Genomic DNA, 12,783 nt, shown 5'->3' with positions numbered 1-12,783 from the left:
AAGCCCATTCAAGATATGAGTTTTGTTGTATTTGCTGCACTGAGAATCGCTATGCAGCTTTGTAAAAGGAATCGTAAGCCTCTCTAGAAAACAAAAAATGAGCTTTGGCCTTGTTTAGATTTAACTTTTAATTTATATGATGTGTAATTATTAAAAAGGAGATAAATTGTTCAGTCTAAAGTGCATATTTTCCCCATCAACTTTAAACTAGTTTGAGTGTATGTGTGGTTTTTCTTTTGCTTTAATGTTTTTTTTAATGTGGATATATGTGGAAATTAAGCACACCACACACATACAAAAAGTAATATGTTGACAGCAAATTAAAATCAGGTGACCCTGCCCAAGATGCTCACTCTTTGTTTCCTGGTTCTATTGCTCTCCTTTAAGTGATATATTTCCTATGTTTCTGTATACTTTACTTTTTTTTTTTTTGGGGGGGGGATGGGCCCGGTGACAAATCTTCATTTGAAAAAGAACTCTGCTTCCCTGATGTCACTCTTCTGCAGTTTATAATACACGTGCATTAGGTGTGGATGCAAGTAATATGAGACTTGCAGAAGTAGCAAAGCAATTTTTTTTACAAAACATTAAATGCTTTATCTCTGTTTTATTTTATCTGTTGAATGAATACTTTAAAACAAAGTTGCTTCCAAAAATTGTCTCATCCTATTGTTACATGAGTTTTGGGTCTTTTATTAATAGCCAGCACGTGCTACTGCTTTAACAGTGCCTGCTTTCACCATCCCTTATAAGCGAAAAGGCAAAGGGTTTCAACAGTATCTGGCCAAGTTCCTCACTGTTTTAATGCTTTGTAGCAGCAACCTCTGCATGTGTATGCATTTAAATCACTGTTTTCCCTTTCATATGTCCTTCTAAAACAGGGGTGTCAAAGTCCCTCCTTGAGGGCTGCAATCCAGTCGGGTTTTCAGGATTTCCCCAATAAATATGCATGAGATCTATTTGCATACACTGCTTTCATTGTATGCTAAGAGATCTCATGCATATTCAGTGGGGAAATCCTGAAAACCCGACTGGATTGTGGCCCTCCAAGAGGCTTTGACACCCCTGTTCTAAAATAAAAATAAAAATTCCAAAAATGTAAGGTAGCATCAAATATGACTTTTTAAAAGCACCCTATATTCATTCAAGACCTCCTTGTGTTCTCTAATTACAGAAATCAGCCTGGTTTTACTTCTCAGTCTGAACAAATTGAAGTGCCGGGTGCCAAACAAACTTTATTTGGTTTTAGAGCTCTACTGAGTATTGGTAAAGATCGAAACCTAGAAGCTACAGACTCCCTTTTTTCAAATGCCAATTTTTTAATTATTTTAGGTTCAAAACTTTATTGACTTTTTTAATGATTGGTTGGCTTTTTTTTTTTTTTTTTTTTTTTTTTTTTTTTTTTAAAGTAAAAGCTATTCACCAGGGCCTATTAACCCATTCTCTACCAAATTCGATCTTGCCAAAAAAAGGCACAACTGCATACACTCCCTAATGTGCGTTTGTGTGTGTATATATGTGTGTGCATATATACATATACTATATATATATACACACACATATATATATATATATATATATATATATATATATATATACATACACATACATACACACACACACCCCTAAGTAGGAGCACTGATATAAAATCATCTTAACTGCAACATACAACTTCATAATTACAGAATTCTCACTGAAAATATGTACAGACCAATTTTTGAAATGCAATTTGCAGGAAACATTTTACAGCAAAAACAAATAAAGCAATGCTCTGTAGCACATGCTTTTGCACAAAAAAGTAGGAACCATCTGAGTAATCCATGGAAATTGGTAAGGGGGGGTGACAAGAGTGTGAGGGGAGCTTTGTATCCTATTAAGAATACTGCCGTCTTTGGTCTTCAAAAAGCAATTTTATCCTGGAATCTTGGGCTAGTAATGTCCACCACATGCAGCGCAATCCAAGATTTGTGCTGGCTGGAAGATATGAACTGCACTGCTCGTTCCAAGTGCTCCAAGGATTTGTACAGCACTATTTAGAAGTTAAACACTTCACATGGGCTTGGAAATTGGGCTGCTATTTCCTCCTGTTCTCTCCAATACAATTCCTCTGTATACAGGCCCATCTCTAGAGTTCCATTTCCTTGACAGGCCAACATTTTGGTCTCCCCATGTCCATGTACACAGTGCAGTGAGTGAACGCCTAATCCTCAGTACAATAGTCAGGGCTCAGTCCTCTGTGTCCGGCTGCACCCCCAGCATAGTGTGCAATTCCTCTGCTGTATACCCCAAAAGGTTGTGGAGGTCACACACAAAGCGGTACACGTAACGCTTGCCAGATGTCTTGTGGATGATATTCTTGTCGTAATAATAGCGCAGGCCTCTGCTTAGCTTCTCATAATTCATCTTAGGCTTGTTTTTCCTTCTTCCCCACCTCCTTGCAACCTGTAACCACACAGAAGAGAAGCAGCAAAATAAATAAGGGTAAAATCAGGAAACTAAAACCAAAAAAGAAAGCCATCACCACACTAGGAAAATCTTAAAATATTCTTTGTCCTTTTGCTCTATTCCTTCCCAACTTCTCCACAGTTATACAACAAAGCATAGTCTACTGTATCAAAATAGTTAAACTACCGAGATATCAGCTTCCTACTATACAAAAAACAAATTCAGAAGTCATCAGCTATAGGATGTTGCAGTAGCTCATTGATATGTGTGGGTGTCCAAGAAAACAAACATTTCAGAAAGCTAGCAAACAAAAAGTGACCAAGAATACACTAGTTGTGCACTATTCAGACCCCTGCCCCCTCCAATATTATCATGTCATAAGCTTCCAATTCAGTACCTTAAAAATGTTTTAGAAGGCTCCTAAATAGTGTTGAGAGGTGCATAACCACCTCAGAAATTACAGTGGAAGATGGAAAGTGCCTTGGTCAACTATGTTTCAACTGCATGATATGCAACTAATGAAGGGATCTTTTCATAGTTTCCATCTTCCAACCATCCATTAATTTCACAAAATTATCATTGCTAGCCAACATTTCATTGATTCTCATTTAACAATTTTTTTTTGGTGAGCTAAAAGAATATTCCTTCTGATATTCAAGAGCTAAGCAACCCTGTGACTTATGTAACTAATGCTTAGTGCAGTAGGCTGAGAAACCAGGATCAAGTCCCAGTGCAACTCCTTGTGACCCTGGGCAAATCACTTAACCCTCCACTGCCCCAGATACAAAATTTAGATTGAAAGCCTACTAAAGGACAGGAAAAATACCTGTACAACAGTATATAATATGCAAACTGCTTTGGTTGTACCACCATTCAGTAGAACGTCAAATGCATTACCCTCACAGAAACAATACAAGTTTCTACTCAGAATATTTGTGTTGCCCCACTGAGCTCTCACTTTTCAGATAACCCAACATGCCCTAAATGTCATCATTCTCACCTGCAACACTGTTGGCTTTGCAAGAGAATACAAATATTTTGGACAAATATTGTAAACTATTTACATGGGGTGTTAGAAAAGAAGGATCCCAATACAGGCAGATATACAGCTATTTTCTAATACTGTATTCTTGGCAGAGTGGATAAAAATCAATGATTTAAAAAATATATATATCATTTTTTTAAATAAAATGTTTTGAGTAAAAAAAAAAAATTCCACGTAAAGATAACTTTCTATTTAAGAAATATTATAGTACAAAAGTTATTCAATCATGAAATGAGGATTTGTTTTTAATTATGTAGCATGAGGCTTTATATTTATGCAATGTTTAAATTTTTTGGTAAATGAATTCAATTTATTCATTCATAATATTACAACCATGATTTAAATCAAGTCTCTGACTAGTAATTTAAATCAAATCTGGTCTCTGGAAGGAAGGCAATGCTTTACTTCACAAGGTCTTTGTGTTGGCCAAGCAGTATGCATTTGGCTGGTGGCAGACCAAGGCTCCTTCCTTTACCTTGTGGAGAAACAAAATTCAATTAATGAATATGGAACATTTAGATGCCAAAAGGATCACCTAGAGCAGTATTTCTCAACTTGGCCCTGAAGTTCCCCCCTGCCAGTCAGTTTTTCAGGATATCCACAATAGAATATGCATAAACTTGATTTGCATACACTGTCTCCATTATTTGCATATGCATTGTGGATATCCTGAAAACCTGACTGGCAAGTGGGGTACTCCAGGACTGAGTTGAGAAACACTGGACTATAGCATGGAGAATGTTTCAGTAAACTTGGGGCTAGATACAGTAAACACAGTCACTAAGACCATGCAAGTTCTGTTGCTTGATTTTTTGGCAGATTGTGGAACAGTGATCAATGTTCCAAAATGTTTCCATGCAAATGATTTGCACAAAAGTTCACCGCAGTCCCGTCCGACCAGTCGTTTTGACAGCGACTTTGACACATGCGCAGAGCCAATTTGGGGAAACCTGAACAGCTGAGTGGCAGGGGAAACCTCAAAACAGCCTCCTGCCTCTCAGCTGTTGGGGCTTTTTTTCTTTTTAATGGCACAGATGCTGTGTATGTGTTACACACTCACAATATCTGCCCTATGAAAAAAAAATTCCATGCCCCCCACCCTCTGCCAATGGCTGCCCTCCCCGGAACCAGAATGGAGGTAGGAGGGATGCCCACTACCTCCTGCTGCCGTAAACCTCCCACCCCGAACAGACCCCCCTCTGCCATTCCCATTCCTTTAAAAAAAAAAAAAAAATAATCAGAAGGGATGCCCACTCCCTCCTGTCACCGGATGCCCCCAGCCCCAAATCTCCCCCATACCTGGAAATTAGGTTGACGGTAGGAGGGATGCTCAATCCCTCCTGCTCCTCAGGCCCACCACTCCATAAAAGCAGAACTTCCCCTTCCCGGTGCATCCTGGGATGCACCGGGAGGGACCTAAGGCCTTGATTGGCTCAGACACCTAAGGCCCCTCCCACAGAAAAACCAAACAGGCAGACATATCGGTAACACAGTTGCTGACACGACTAGACCTGTCAAGTTTTCTGGGATTGATCCTACTGACCCGATTCTGGCATGCAAGTTTAGGGCATCGATCAGATGCCTGGTTTTAAAATTAATGACCTCATTTGCACGCCAGAATCGTAGAATGTGCGACAGCACAGAAAACCACATGGTGAGCCGTTTAGAGCATCGGGTTAGCAAATATGATCGGTCGCTAAACCAGTCAAACCGGTTTAGCGATTATTGGAGGTTTTAGCGCACCTAGCCCTTGTTTTCCTACATGGGAGAAGCTTCCACACTGGACCCACAGTTATCATGAATTTATGATAATAAGAGTGCTAATTTGAGAGTTTGAGGTCCTTCAGTGGGGATTATACTTTACGCTATATTTAGATCACTGTGAAGAGTCAACATGGGCTATCTGTTGATGACTTCGATATGTTAGGAATATATTTTGGATTTTGTCTTTTGCTCTGTTGTATTTTGTGAAAATAATTTTTAAAAATGCATTGCCCTCTACCCTCTTTAATCCATGATGTAGTTAATCAAGCTTAAAATTGTTTTCTTTTTAAATTTTAGCCCACACTATATATTGCTTAAAATTTAAAGAACTCACAAGTTGGGTCTTACTAATATGTTATTAATTCTTCCTCCTTAACTAAACACTCTGTTCCCTAGGAGTTTACCCAAAATGAATACAAAGTAGGTGAAAGCCACCAGTAAAGAAGTCTTTCTGACATATCATATCTAGATGTCACATTATGGCAGTATATTTTTGCCACAAACCTCATCTGGGTCAGTGAGCTTAAACTCCCAGCCATCACCAGTCCAGCTAATAAAAGACTGACAAGATTTGTCAGTTAGCAACTCCAACAAGAACTGCCACAACTGGATTGGTCCACTCCCTGTCAAGAAAGAAAAAGATAATTGTGAAATACACTAATATCGTAACTGATTTACTTAGTCATATACAGATAAGGACTAGAAACCATCACATTATTTCTCAAAAGTGTCTGTTTAATCATACCATGTGTTAACTTTTCCCACCTAAAGGAGTTAAACTTAAAGGAGTTAAAAACAGACACGTTTATAAACTATAATGCACCTGAAGAAAAGTTTGCTTTTATTCCAGGACAGGCTTTCATTTCTGCTTAGTCAATTTAAGTCCTGGGTTGGTTTAATTATTAAACAGATTAAATTAGCAGATTTTAAGATGGTCCTGGATCAGTCTGGTATCAGGATATACATGAGAAATACATGAGACTGCCATGCCCTGCCTTCATTGTATGTAGATGTTTCATATGTATTCATTGTAAACACCAGATTGGCAAGGGAGCATTCCAGAATTAGCTTGAGAAAACCTGATCTAGAGCACCAGAGTCTGAAGTGTGGCACTGGCACACAGGCTTCAATCCTAATCAGGGCAGAAGTCAGCATCCTCCCAGGTTTCCTCCTCCATGGAGTGAGTGACTTAATGGTTAAAGCAGGTGGTCTATGAACAAGGGGAAGTAGGGTTCAAATCCCATCTTGTGAACTTGGGAAAGAAACTTAACCCTTCATTGCCTCAAGTGCAAACTTATTATAAGCCCTCTGATACCTATTATTTACTAAATGTATCCTATCTTGAGCTAAACTCAAATCCCTCCTATTCTCTGAACAGGGCTTGGTGAGGAAAAGAGAAAAGGTCTGCCTTCAGATTCAGCTCTTGCTATGCAGAATACCATAACATCAATGGTTAAGAAGATATTTTGTAAGCTTAGGTTAGTGCAGCAAATTAAGGCAGTCCATTCAGGTTGTTTACACCTTCTATTTGAAAAATTGAGAAGCATATGGTGTTTCACCAATATACATATCAAAAAACATATGCTTGTCTTGGTCTATCTGGTATACAAGACCACGAGGTGGAACAAATCTAAACTGGAGCAGTGCAAGAGCAATCTTCAGTCCTCAAGGGCCACAAATTAACATATTAGATCAGTGTTCTTCAACCACCGGTCCGTGGACCGGTACGGGTCCACAGAAATTTCCTGCCGGTCCACAGGGCCAGCACGTGCATCAGGCCAAAACAGTGTTCTTCAACCGCCAGCCACCATGCGCTCAGTGCGGCGTTATCTTCGAGCCAGCTCCCTCTTCCTCACTGATTCAGTGCACAAAGCCACGGGCAGCAGCTCCTACGTGCGTCCTGCGCCTGAACTGGAAGCCTTCTCTCCGATGTCGCAACATCAGAGGGAAGGCTTCCAGATGAGGTGCGGGACGTGCAAGGAGCCGCTGCCCGCAGCTTTGTGCACTACATCAGTGAGGAAGAAGGAGCCGGCCTGAAGATAACACCGGAGATGGCATAAAATGGCCAGGCGGGAGCAGGCCAGAAGGTAAGGCATAGCATAGAGGGAGGGAGACAACAAAAGTGGGTGGGGGAATAATTTTATTTTTGAATTTAGTAATTGAATTATGTCAATTTTGAAAATTTACATCTGCTGTCAGTGTGCTTTGTGTAGTTTAATTTTGTGATTAACCATTATGTGTTGTTAATAAGATTATATTGTGTGTATCTATGAAAAATGAATGGAAAAATAGTGTTACAATTAGTACTATTATGGGGACAGGGTCTGGGGTGGAGATTGGGTAGAGATGGGCGGGTCTGGCCCACGACTTAGCTCATTGTTCTTAAAACGTCGGTCCACGGACTGATGCCGGTCCACAAAATAATTCTTATATTTCTACAGGTCCATAGGAGTAAAAAGGTTGAAGAACACTGTATTAGATGATGGCAGAAAAAGGCATGTATGGTCCATCCAGTCTGCCCAATAAGATAAACTCATAGTGTGTGATGTGGAACTACATATGCATATTTGATTTGTCCTTCCCATTTTCAGACAACAGACCACAGTAGTCCACTCAGCACTGGCTTTGTTTTTCAATTGTGTTGATATCTAGTCGCCACTAGGTTTGTTTGGTCCCATGCCTTCCATACTGGCTTTGTTTATAGAATATCTTGATTCATATGCATCAGCCTATTTGTAAAACTCACACACACATTTACACACCCCAGATGACTGGAGATTCCCCATCTTTGGCTTAAGCATAGGAGATATTTGGGTTTCTCTTCACTTCACAACTAACTCATCAACTGAAGTCTACTTGATGGACCTTATGATATTTATAGTGCTTGTCATAGTCCATGTTTGGTAGATGGAAACAGACTTTGTATTTTCAATTGAATATTAGTGAAATGTGTTTGTATAGTGTTCTTAGAATACAAAGTATATTGTGACAGATATAGCTGTAGGGTTCCTACCACAGAGTAGCATAGTATTTAGAAGTAAAATATAAATTTTGTCAGCCATGGCCAGCCTTCTTCAGAATTCCACTTCTCCTGAATTTGAATTGCTTATGTACTTAGCAATGAAAAATATATGTCTTGTTCATTCTTGAACTTGCTATATAGTTAAAGGAACATAATGATGCTATTCCTTAACCATCACATCAGCTCGACACACATTTTTAAGCTATCAACCAATAAGGGCTCAGCTAAAGAATCAAAATTGCAGGCACAGAAAAGAGGTATTAAAATAAAATGTCTCTAATAAAAAAGAGAGACGTACCATATTTTAAAGCCTCAATTCAAATAAACAGAAGCTTATTAGATCATACTGAATGCATCTGTATGATGTTGTTTGCTCAATTATGTGCCTTTTTGTAACTTTTGAATAGATGGAGGTCCTTGAGCAGACATCAGATTCTGAAGCTTTCAAAGCTGGCAGGTAGTTTAGGAAGACAGCCCAAGTTGTCATTCTGACAATAAGAAATGCTTTGGGGTTGAATCTTCTGTGTTGCTTGTATTATTGGACTGTTCCCCCCACAAAAATATCTATAGTAATATACTGTACTTGCTTTTTCCCAAGTAGAACCCAATTGCACTGATTATTCTCCTTCATGTTTGGAGTGCAAGATAGTTGTAATGTTGCACGTGTAGCAAAAATTATGAGCTACATATAGTGACTGGTTCAGCCATCGGAGGCTTAATGCAAGTGATGAGTCACCACCATAGGGGCTGAATGCCTTAAGTGACAAAGATTCTCTTTGATTTTTGTTTGGTTTTTTTTAGACTTAATTCTAAATTCAATCCCTCTGTAAGGCAGGCAAACTGGTAGCGAAGGAGAAGGGAGGGAGGGGGGCAGGTAGAATTTCTTCATAAAAAAGGAAAACATTTTGTCTATGTGGTTTTATAATGATGGATTTATTGTATTTTTTAATGTGAAGTATGGTTTTTTTAAAATTACATTTTATGTAAAATGCGCTGCATCCTAGAAGAAGAACTGGATAAAAAATTAAAAGAATATGGGAGCCATTAACATCGTTTTGTCATGAATAAATACCATTTTTCTTTTGAGGATACACCATTTAAGATAGGGAGTGGGGAAGGTATGTATTGGTGAAGTGATGAAATAGAATTATTAATAGTGTTGGAGGGAGGGTAGGGTAAGGATTTCTTCAATATATAGTATAATGATAAGATTTTCAAGTGATTAACTAATTGTTGTTCTTATGATTGTTGTACACTTGATGAAAGATTAAATATGAATAAAGAATTAAAAAAAAAAAAAAAAAGAATATGGGCTTTACTCAGCTAGCTCATTAAGGATTCCTTTTTACAAAGTTGCAGTAGAAATGTCTACTGTGGGTTGGTGAGGTAAATGCTCCAACACTCATAGGAAATCTATGAATGTCGGAACCCTTACCTTGCCGGCCCGCAATAGAAACCTCTATCACAGCTTTGTAAAAGCCAGTGTAAATGTTGCACTGGACTAGGTGAGGTCTGTCAAATTCAACAACTGACTGCTCATATGAATCATTAATGATATGGAAGGAACAGAATATGAATACAAATGCTAATTTATTCTAGATGAGCAAGTCTAAGTATATGGAAAAGGTACTCATATAAAACACACTCAAAGCCTACTGCAGTCACATACTTTACCTGTAAATCCTGCCAGGATTGCTGCTGGTATGACAGGTTTGTCTTGCTCCACAGGATCATTTCTGTCTTGAATGTAGTCTTTAAAAGACATGGCTGGTTTGTTTACACATAGAGACTGGCTGCAGTCCTCTTCAAAGCTCTCATAGGAAGGCACACGCTGTATGTCCACTAATGACGACTGGCTAGTCCAAGAATGAAGTAGTGAATCTGTACCCTCATAACTTTCTGTTCCACTGTCACCAGAGTCATGATCTCTGGATACTCCTAAAAAAAGGGCAGTGCATGGTATAAGATGTATAAGAATTAATGTTTGTCCACATTTTCTGCTTTTTCACTTCAATAAAAGTATACAAAAGTTTTAAAAATTAAACTAACAGCATTAAGCTTGCCAGTCATCATCAGTAAAATTTTCTGACCACTGCCAGAGATTTATGGGTTTTGGGTTTACAATGAAAGATAAAATATTGTTAAATGGGTGGTTGATTTGCTTTATAAACAATGCAAAGCCATAGTTTCACAATGTAAAAAGTTCTAGTTATAAAAACAAAATGAAGCTCCTGTCACCAGGACAGGTCTCATTAAGCCACGCTCACAAACACTGCCCATGGTGCATTTGGGTAAATTCTCTAGAAAAGTTTAAATGTAATTTGTGTAAAATTTAAGAAAAAGAGTTAAAGGCACTGGACTGATTCAGACCTTAATGACAAGCTAAAATGAAAACACAAACAAAAAAATAAACCTTAATAAATTCTCACCTGAGCTATTGAGGAGCAAGTTCACGTTGCTTCTTGTGAAGTCCTGATTCATGTTGCAGTAACTGTTCACATTGACTGTCTCAATATGAGACTTGGGGTACCCTTGAAATTCTTGATCTGGTGTACACATTTCAGATCCTGCTGGTACCCGGCACAGTTCATTCAGGAGCCTGCCTTTAGGGTAGCAAGGCACTTGTGCAGCACACTGTAGATGGTCCAAACCAAAACCTAGAAAAAAATGCAAGAGCTATTATTTTCATCTTCATTTATTGATAAATTCAGGATTAAAAATTATTCTCTTTTTTCTCTGGTTTTTTATTCTAAACCAAAAGATCACACTAGAATACTGCACAGCTAGAATCATAGAACACACCCCACTGCTGTCCGGAATAGCACTCCTGGACCTGTGCTGTGGTTTTGTTAGTGCTCAATCATAACCAATGGGCTTTGAGGCTACAACATCTGGTCACTGTTGAGAAACAGCTCCCAAGATGAACTTAAGCATAACATGGTGGCATCAACCTAGTGATTCATATATTAAATGCATTAGTTCCTCATTACTTTCCAGTAAAGATACTTGCATCATGAGAGTGCAAGCTCATTTGCATCACTTAAAACACTTACACAGCAACTGAACACATCAATGGATTTCTCAGTTAAGGAAGAGATGCACACCATGGTATACATAAAGTCGCAAACTAGTTATTACCTAGTGAGGTATCAACCAACCCATTATGCATTTTAGCTACCTCTTTAAAAATTGGTTTCATGCAGGACTTTGAGTCAACAAAAACACAATTCTACGTATAGTTCAAACAGCAAATTAAAAATTTTTTTTGTAGGGTCTGGGAAAATTGGGTCAGAGGTGGAATTTTATTGACTTTCTAAAGTTCAGTAGACTTTCTAATGTAATGATCTTATGTGCGATAGAAGTAAAAAAATAAAAAAGAGTTAATATTTTCTTTTTTGCTTCTATCACATCATTCTCCCCAGAACCACCACTGTGCATGCCACATCACTAAAAATCTTGCTAGCAGTGAAGGTGGTAGAGAAGTTTCTAGTTACTGGTCAGTGTGGTGGGGGTTGCTGCCTTCCCTCCCTCTTTGGGCCTGAGTGCATTATCCCCATGGCATGCTCAATCCCCACAAGCTTATTAAGGCAAAAAAACTTAACCTTGGTTCTCAAACTTTTTCTCAGGATATCCCTAATGAATATGCATAAAGCCTAAGCTTAGGGGGTTTTTCAGTTAATTAAATAGCTGCCTATTGGATAACTCAAATTCTTAAAACCAAACATTTGATACAAACAAGTACCATATTTTCACATAGGTAACGCGCACCCGTGTAAAACACGCACACGGGTATAGCGCGCAAAAAACACATATTTATGTACATAAATTTTTATATACCGCGCACACCCGTATACCGCGCATGCTGCCCGACTCTCCTTTCGCCCGCCCCGACTCTCCTCTGGAGACCCCGACTCTGTTTTCGCCCGCCCCGACTCTCCTTTCCTCCTTGAAGTCCTGTCCCTACCCTGAAAGCCTGATGCCCCCTCCTGATTCACCCCCCCACAGGACCGCTCGCACCCCCACCCCGAAAGACCGCTCGCACGCACCCGCACCCCCACCCTGAAGGACCACTCGCACCTCCACCCCGAAAGAGCGCTCGCACTCCCACCCCGAAGGACCACTCGCACCCCCACCCGAAGAACCGCTCGCACCCCCACAGCCTCACCCCCCTCCCCCATGGAGAAGCTGTCTACCTTGTTTCCGGATGCCAGCGAGCCCAGCTGTTTCCTCTGCCGGTGGTCCCGCCCCTTCTCTGAGCCCTGCTGCGCAGCTTTTTCTTCCGGCAGTCCCGCCCTTTCTCTGACATCAGAGCACCCTACACATTTAAAATGCCCCAGTTGTATTGTAGCCTCACTCGCTGTCACTGTAGGACTAGAAAACAATTCCTTCAAATTCCTACCCCTAGTGTAGGCAAACCTGGGCATTTCCACTAGTCAGGGATGAAAGTGACGAAGCAGCCATAATTTCTATATACTTTTCCTTAGCTCCTGTGCCTGATAAGAGTGTG

The 12,783-nt window shown here is 39.6% G+C and overlaps 1 protein-coding gene across 1 annotated transcript in view; it reads right to left on the bottom strand.

Annotated features, from left to right (window-relative positions):
• Positions 1–364: 364 nt before the first annotated feature.
• ETS2 (ETS proto-oncogene 2, transcription factor) overlaps positions 365–12,783 on the bottom strand; it is a 57,586-nt gene continuing 45,167 nt past the window's right edge. The window contains exons 7-10 of the mRNA XM_033941958.1: positions 10,706–10,933; positions 9,951–10,214; positions 5,759–5,877; positions 365–2,442 (exon numbers count right to left, since the gene is read on the bottom strand). Of these exons, the coding sequence (XP_033797849.1) occupies positions 2,227–2,442; positions 5,759–5,877; positions 9,951–10,214; positions 10,706–10,933 (827 nt within the window). The 3' untranslated portion in view covers positions 365–2,226. The remainder of the gene's footprint in view (positions 2,443–5,758; positions 5,878–9,950; positions 10,215–10,705; positions 10,934–12,783) is intronic.

Source organism: Geotrypetes seraphini, chromosome 4 (genome assembly GCF_902459505.1).
Source record: "Geotrypetes seraphini chromosome 4, aGeoSer1.1, whole genome shotgun sequence".
In the NCBI taxonomy this organism is placed as follows: Eukaryota; Metazoa; Chordata; class Amphibia; order Gymnophiona; family Dermophiidae; genus Geotrypetes; species Geotrypetes seraphini.
Note: the sequence above shows the minus strand (reverse complement) of the source record. Positions and strands in the feature narration are given on the sequence as shown.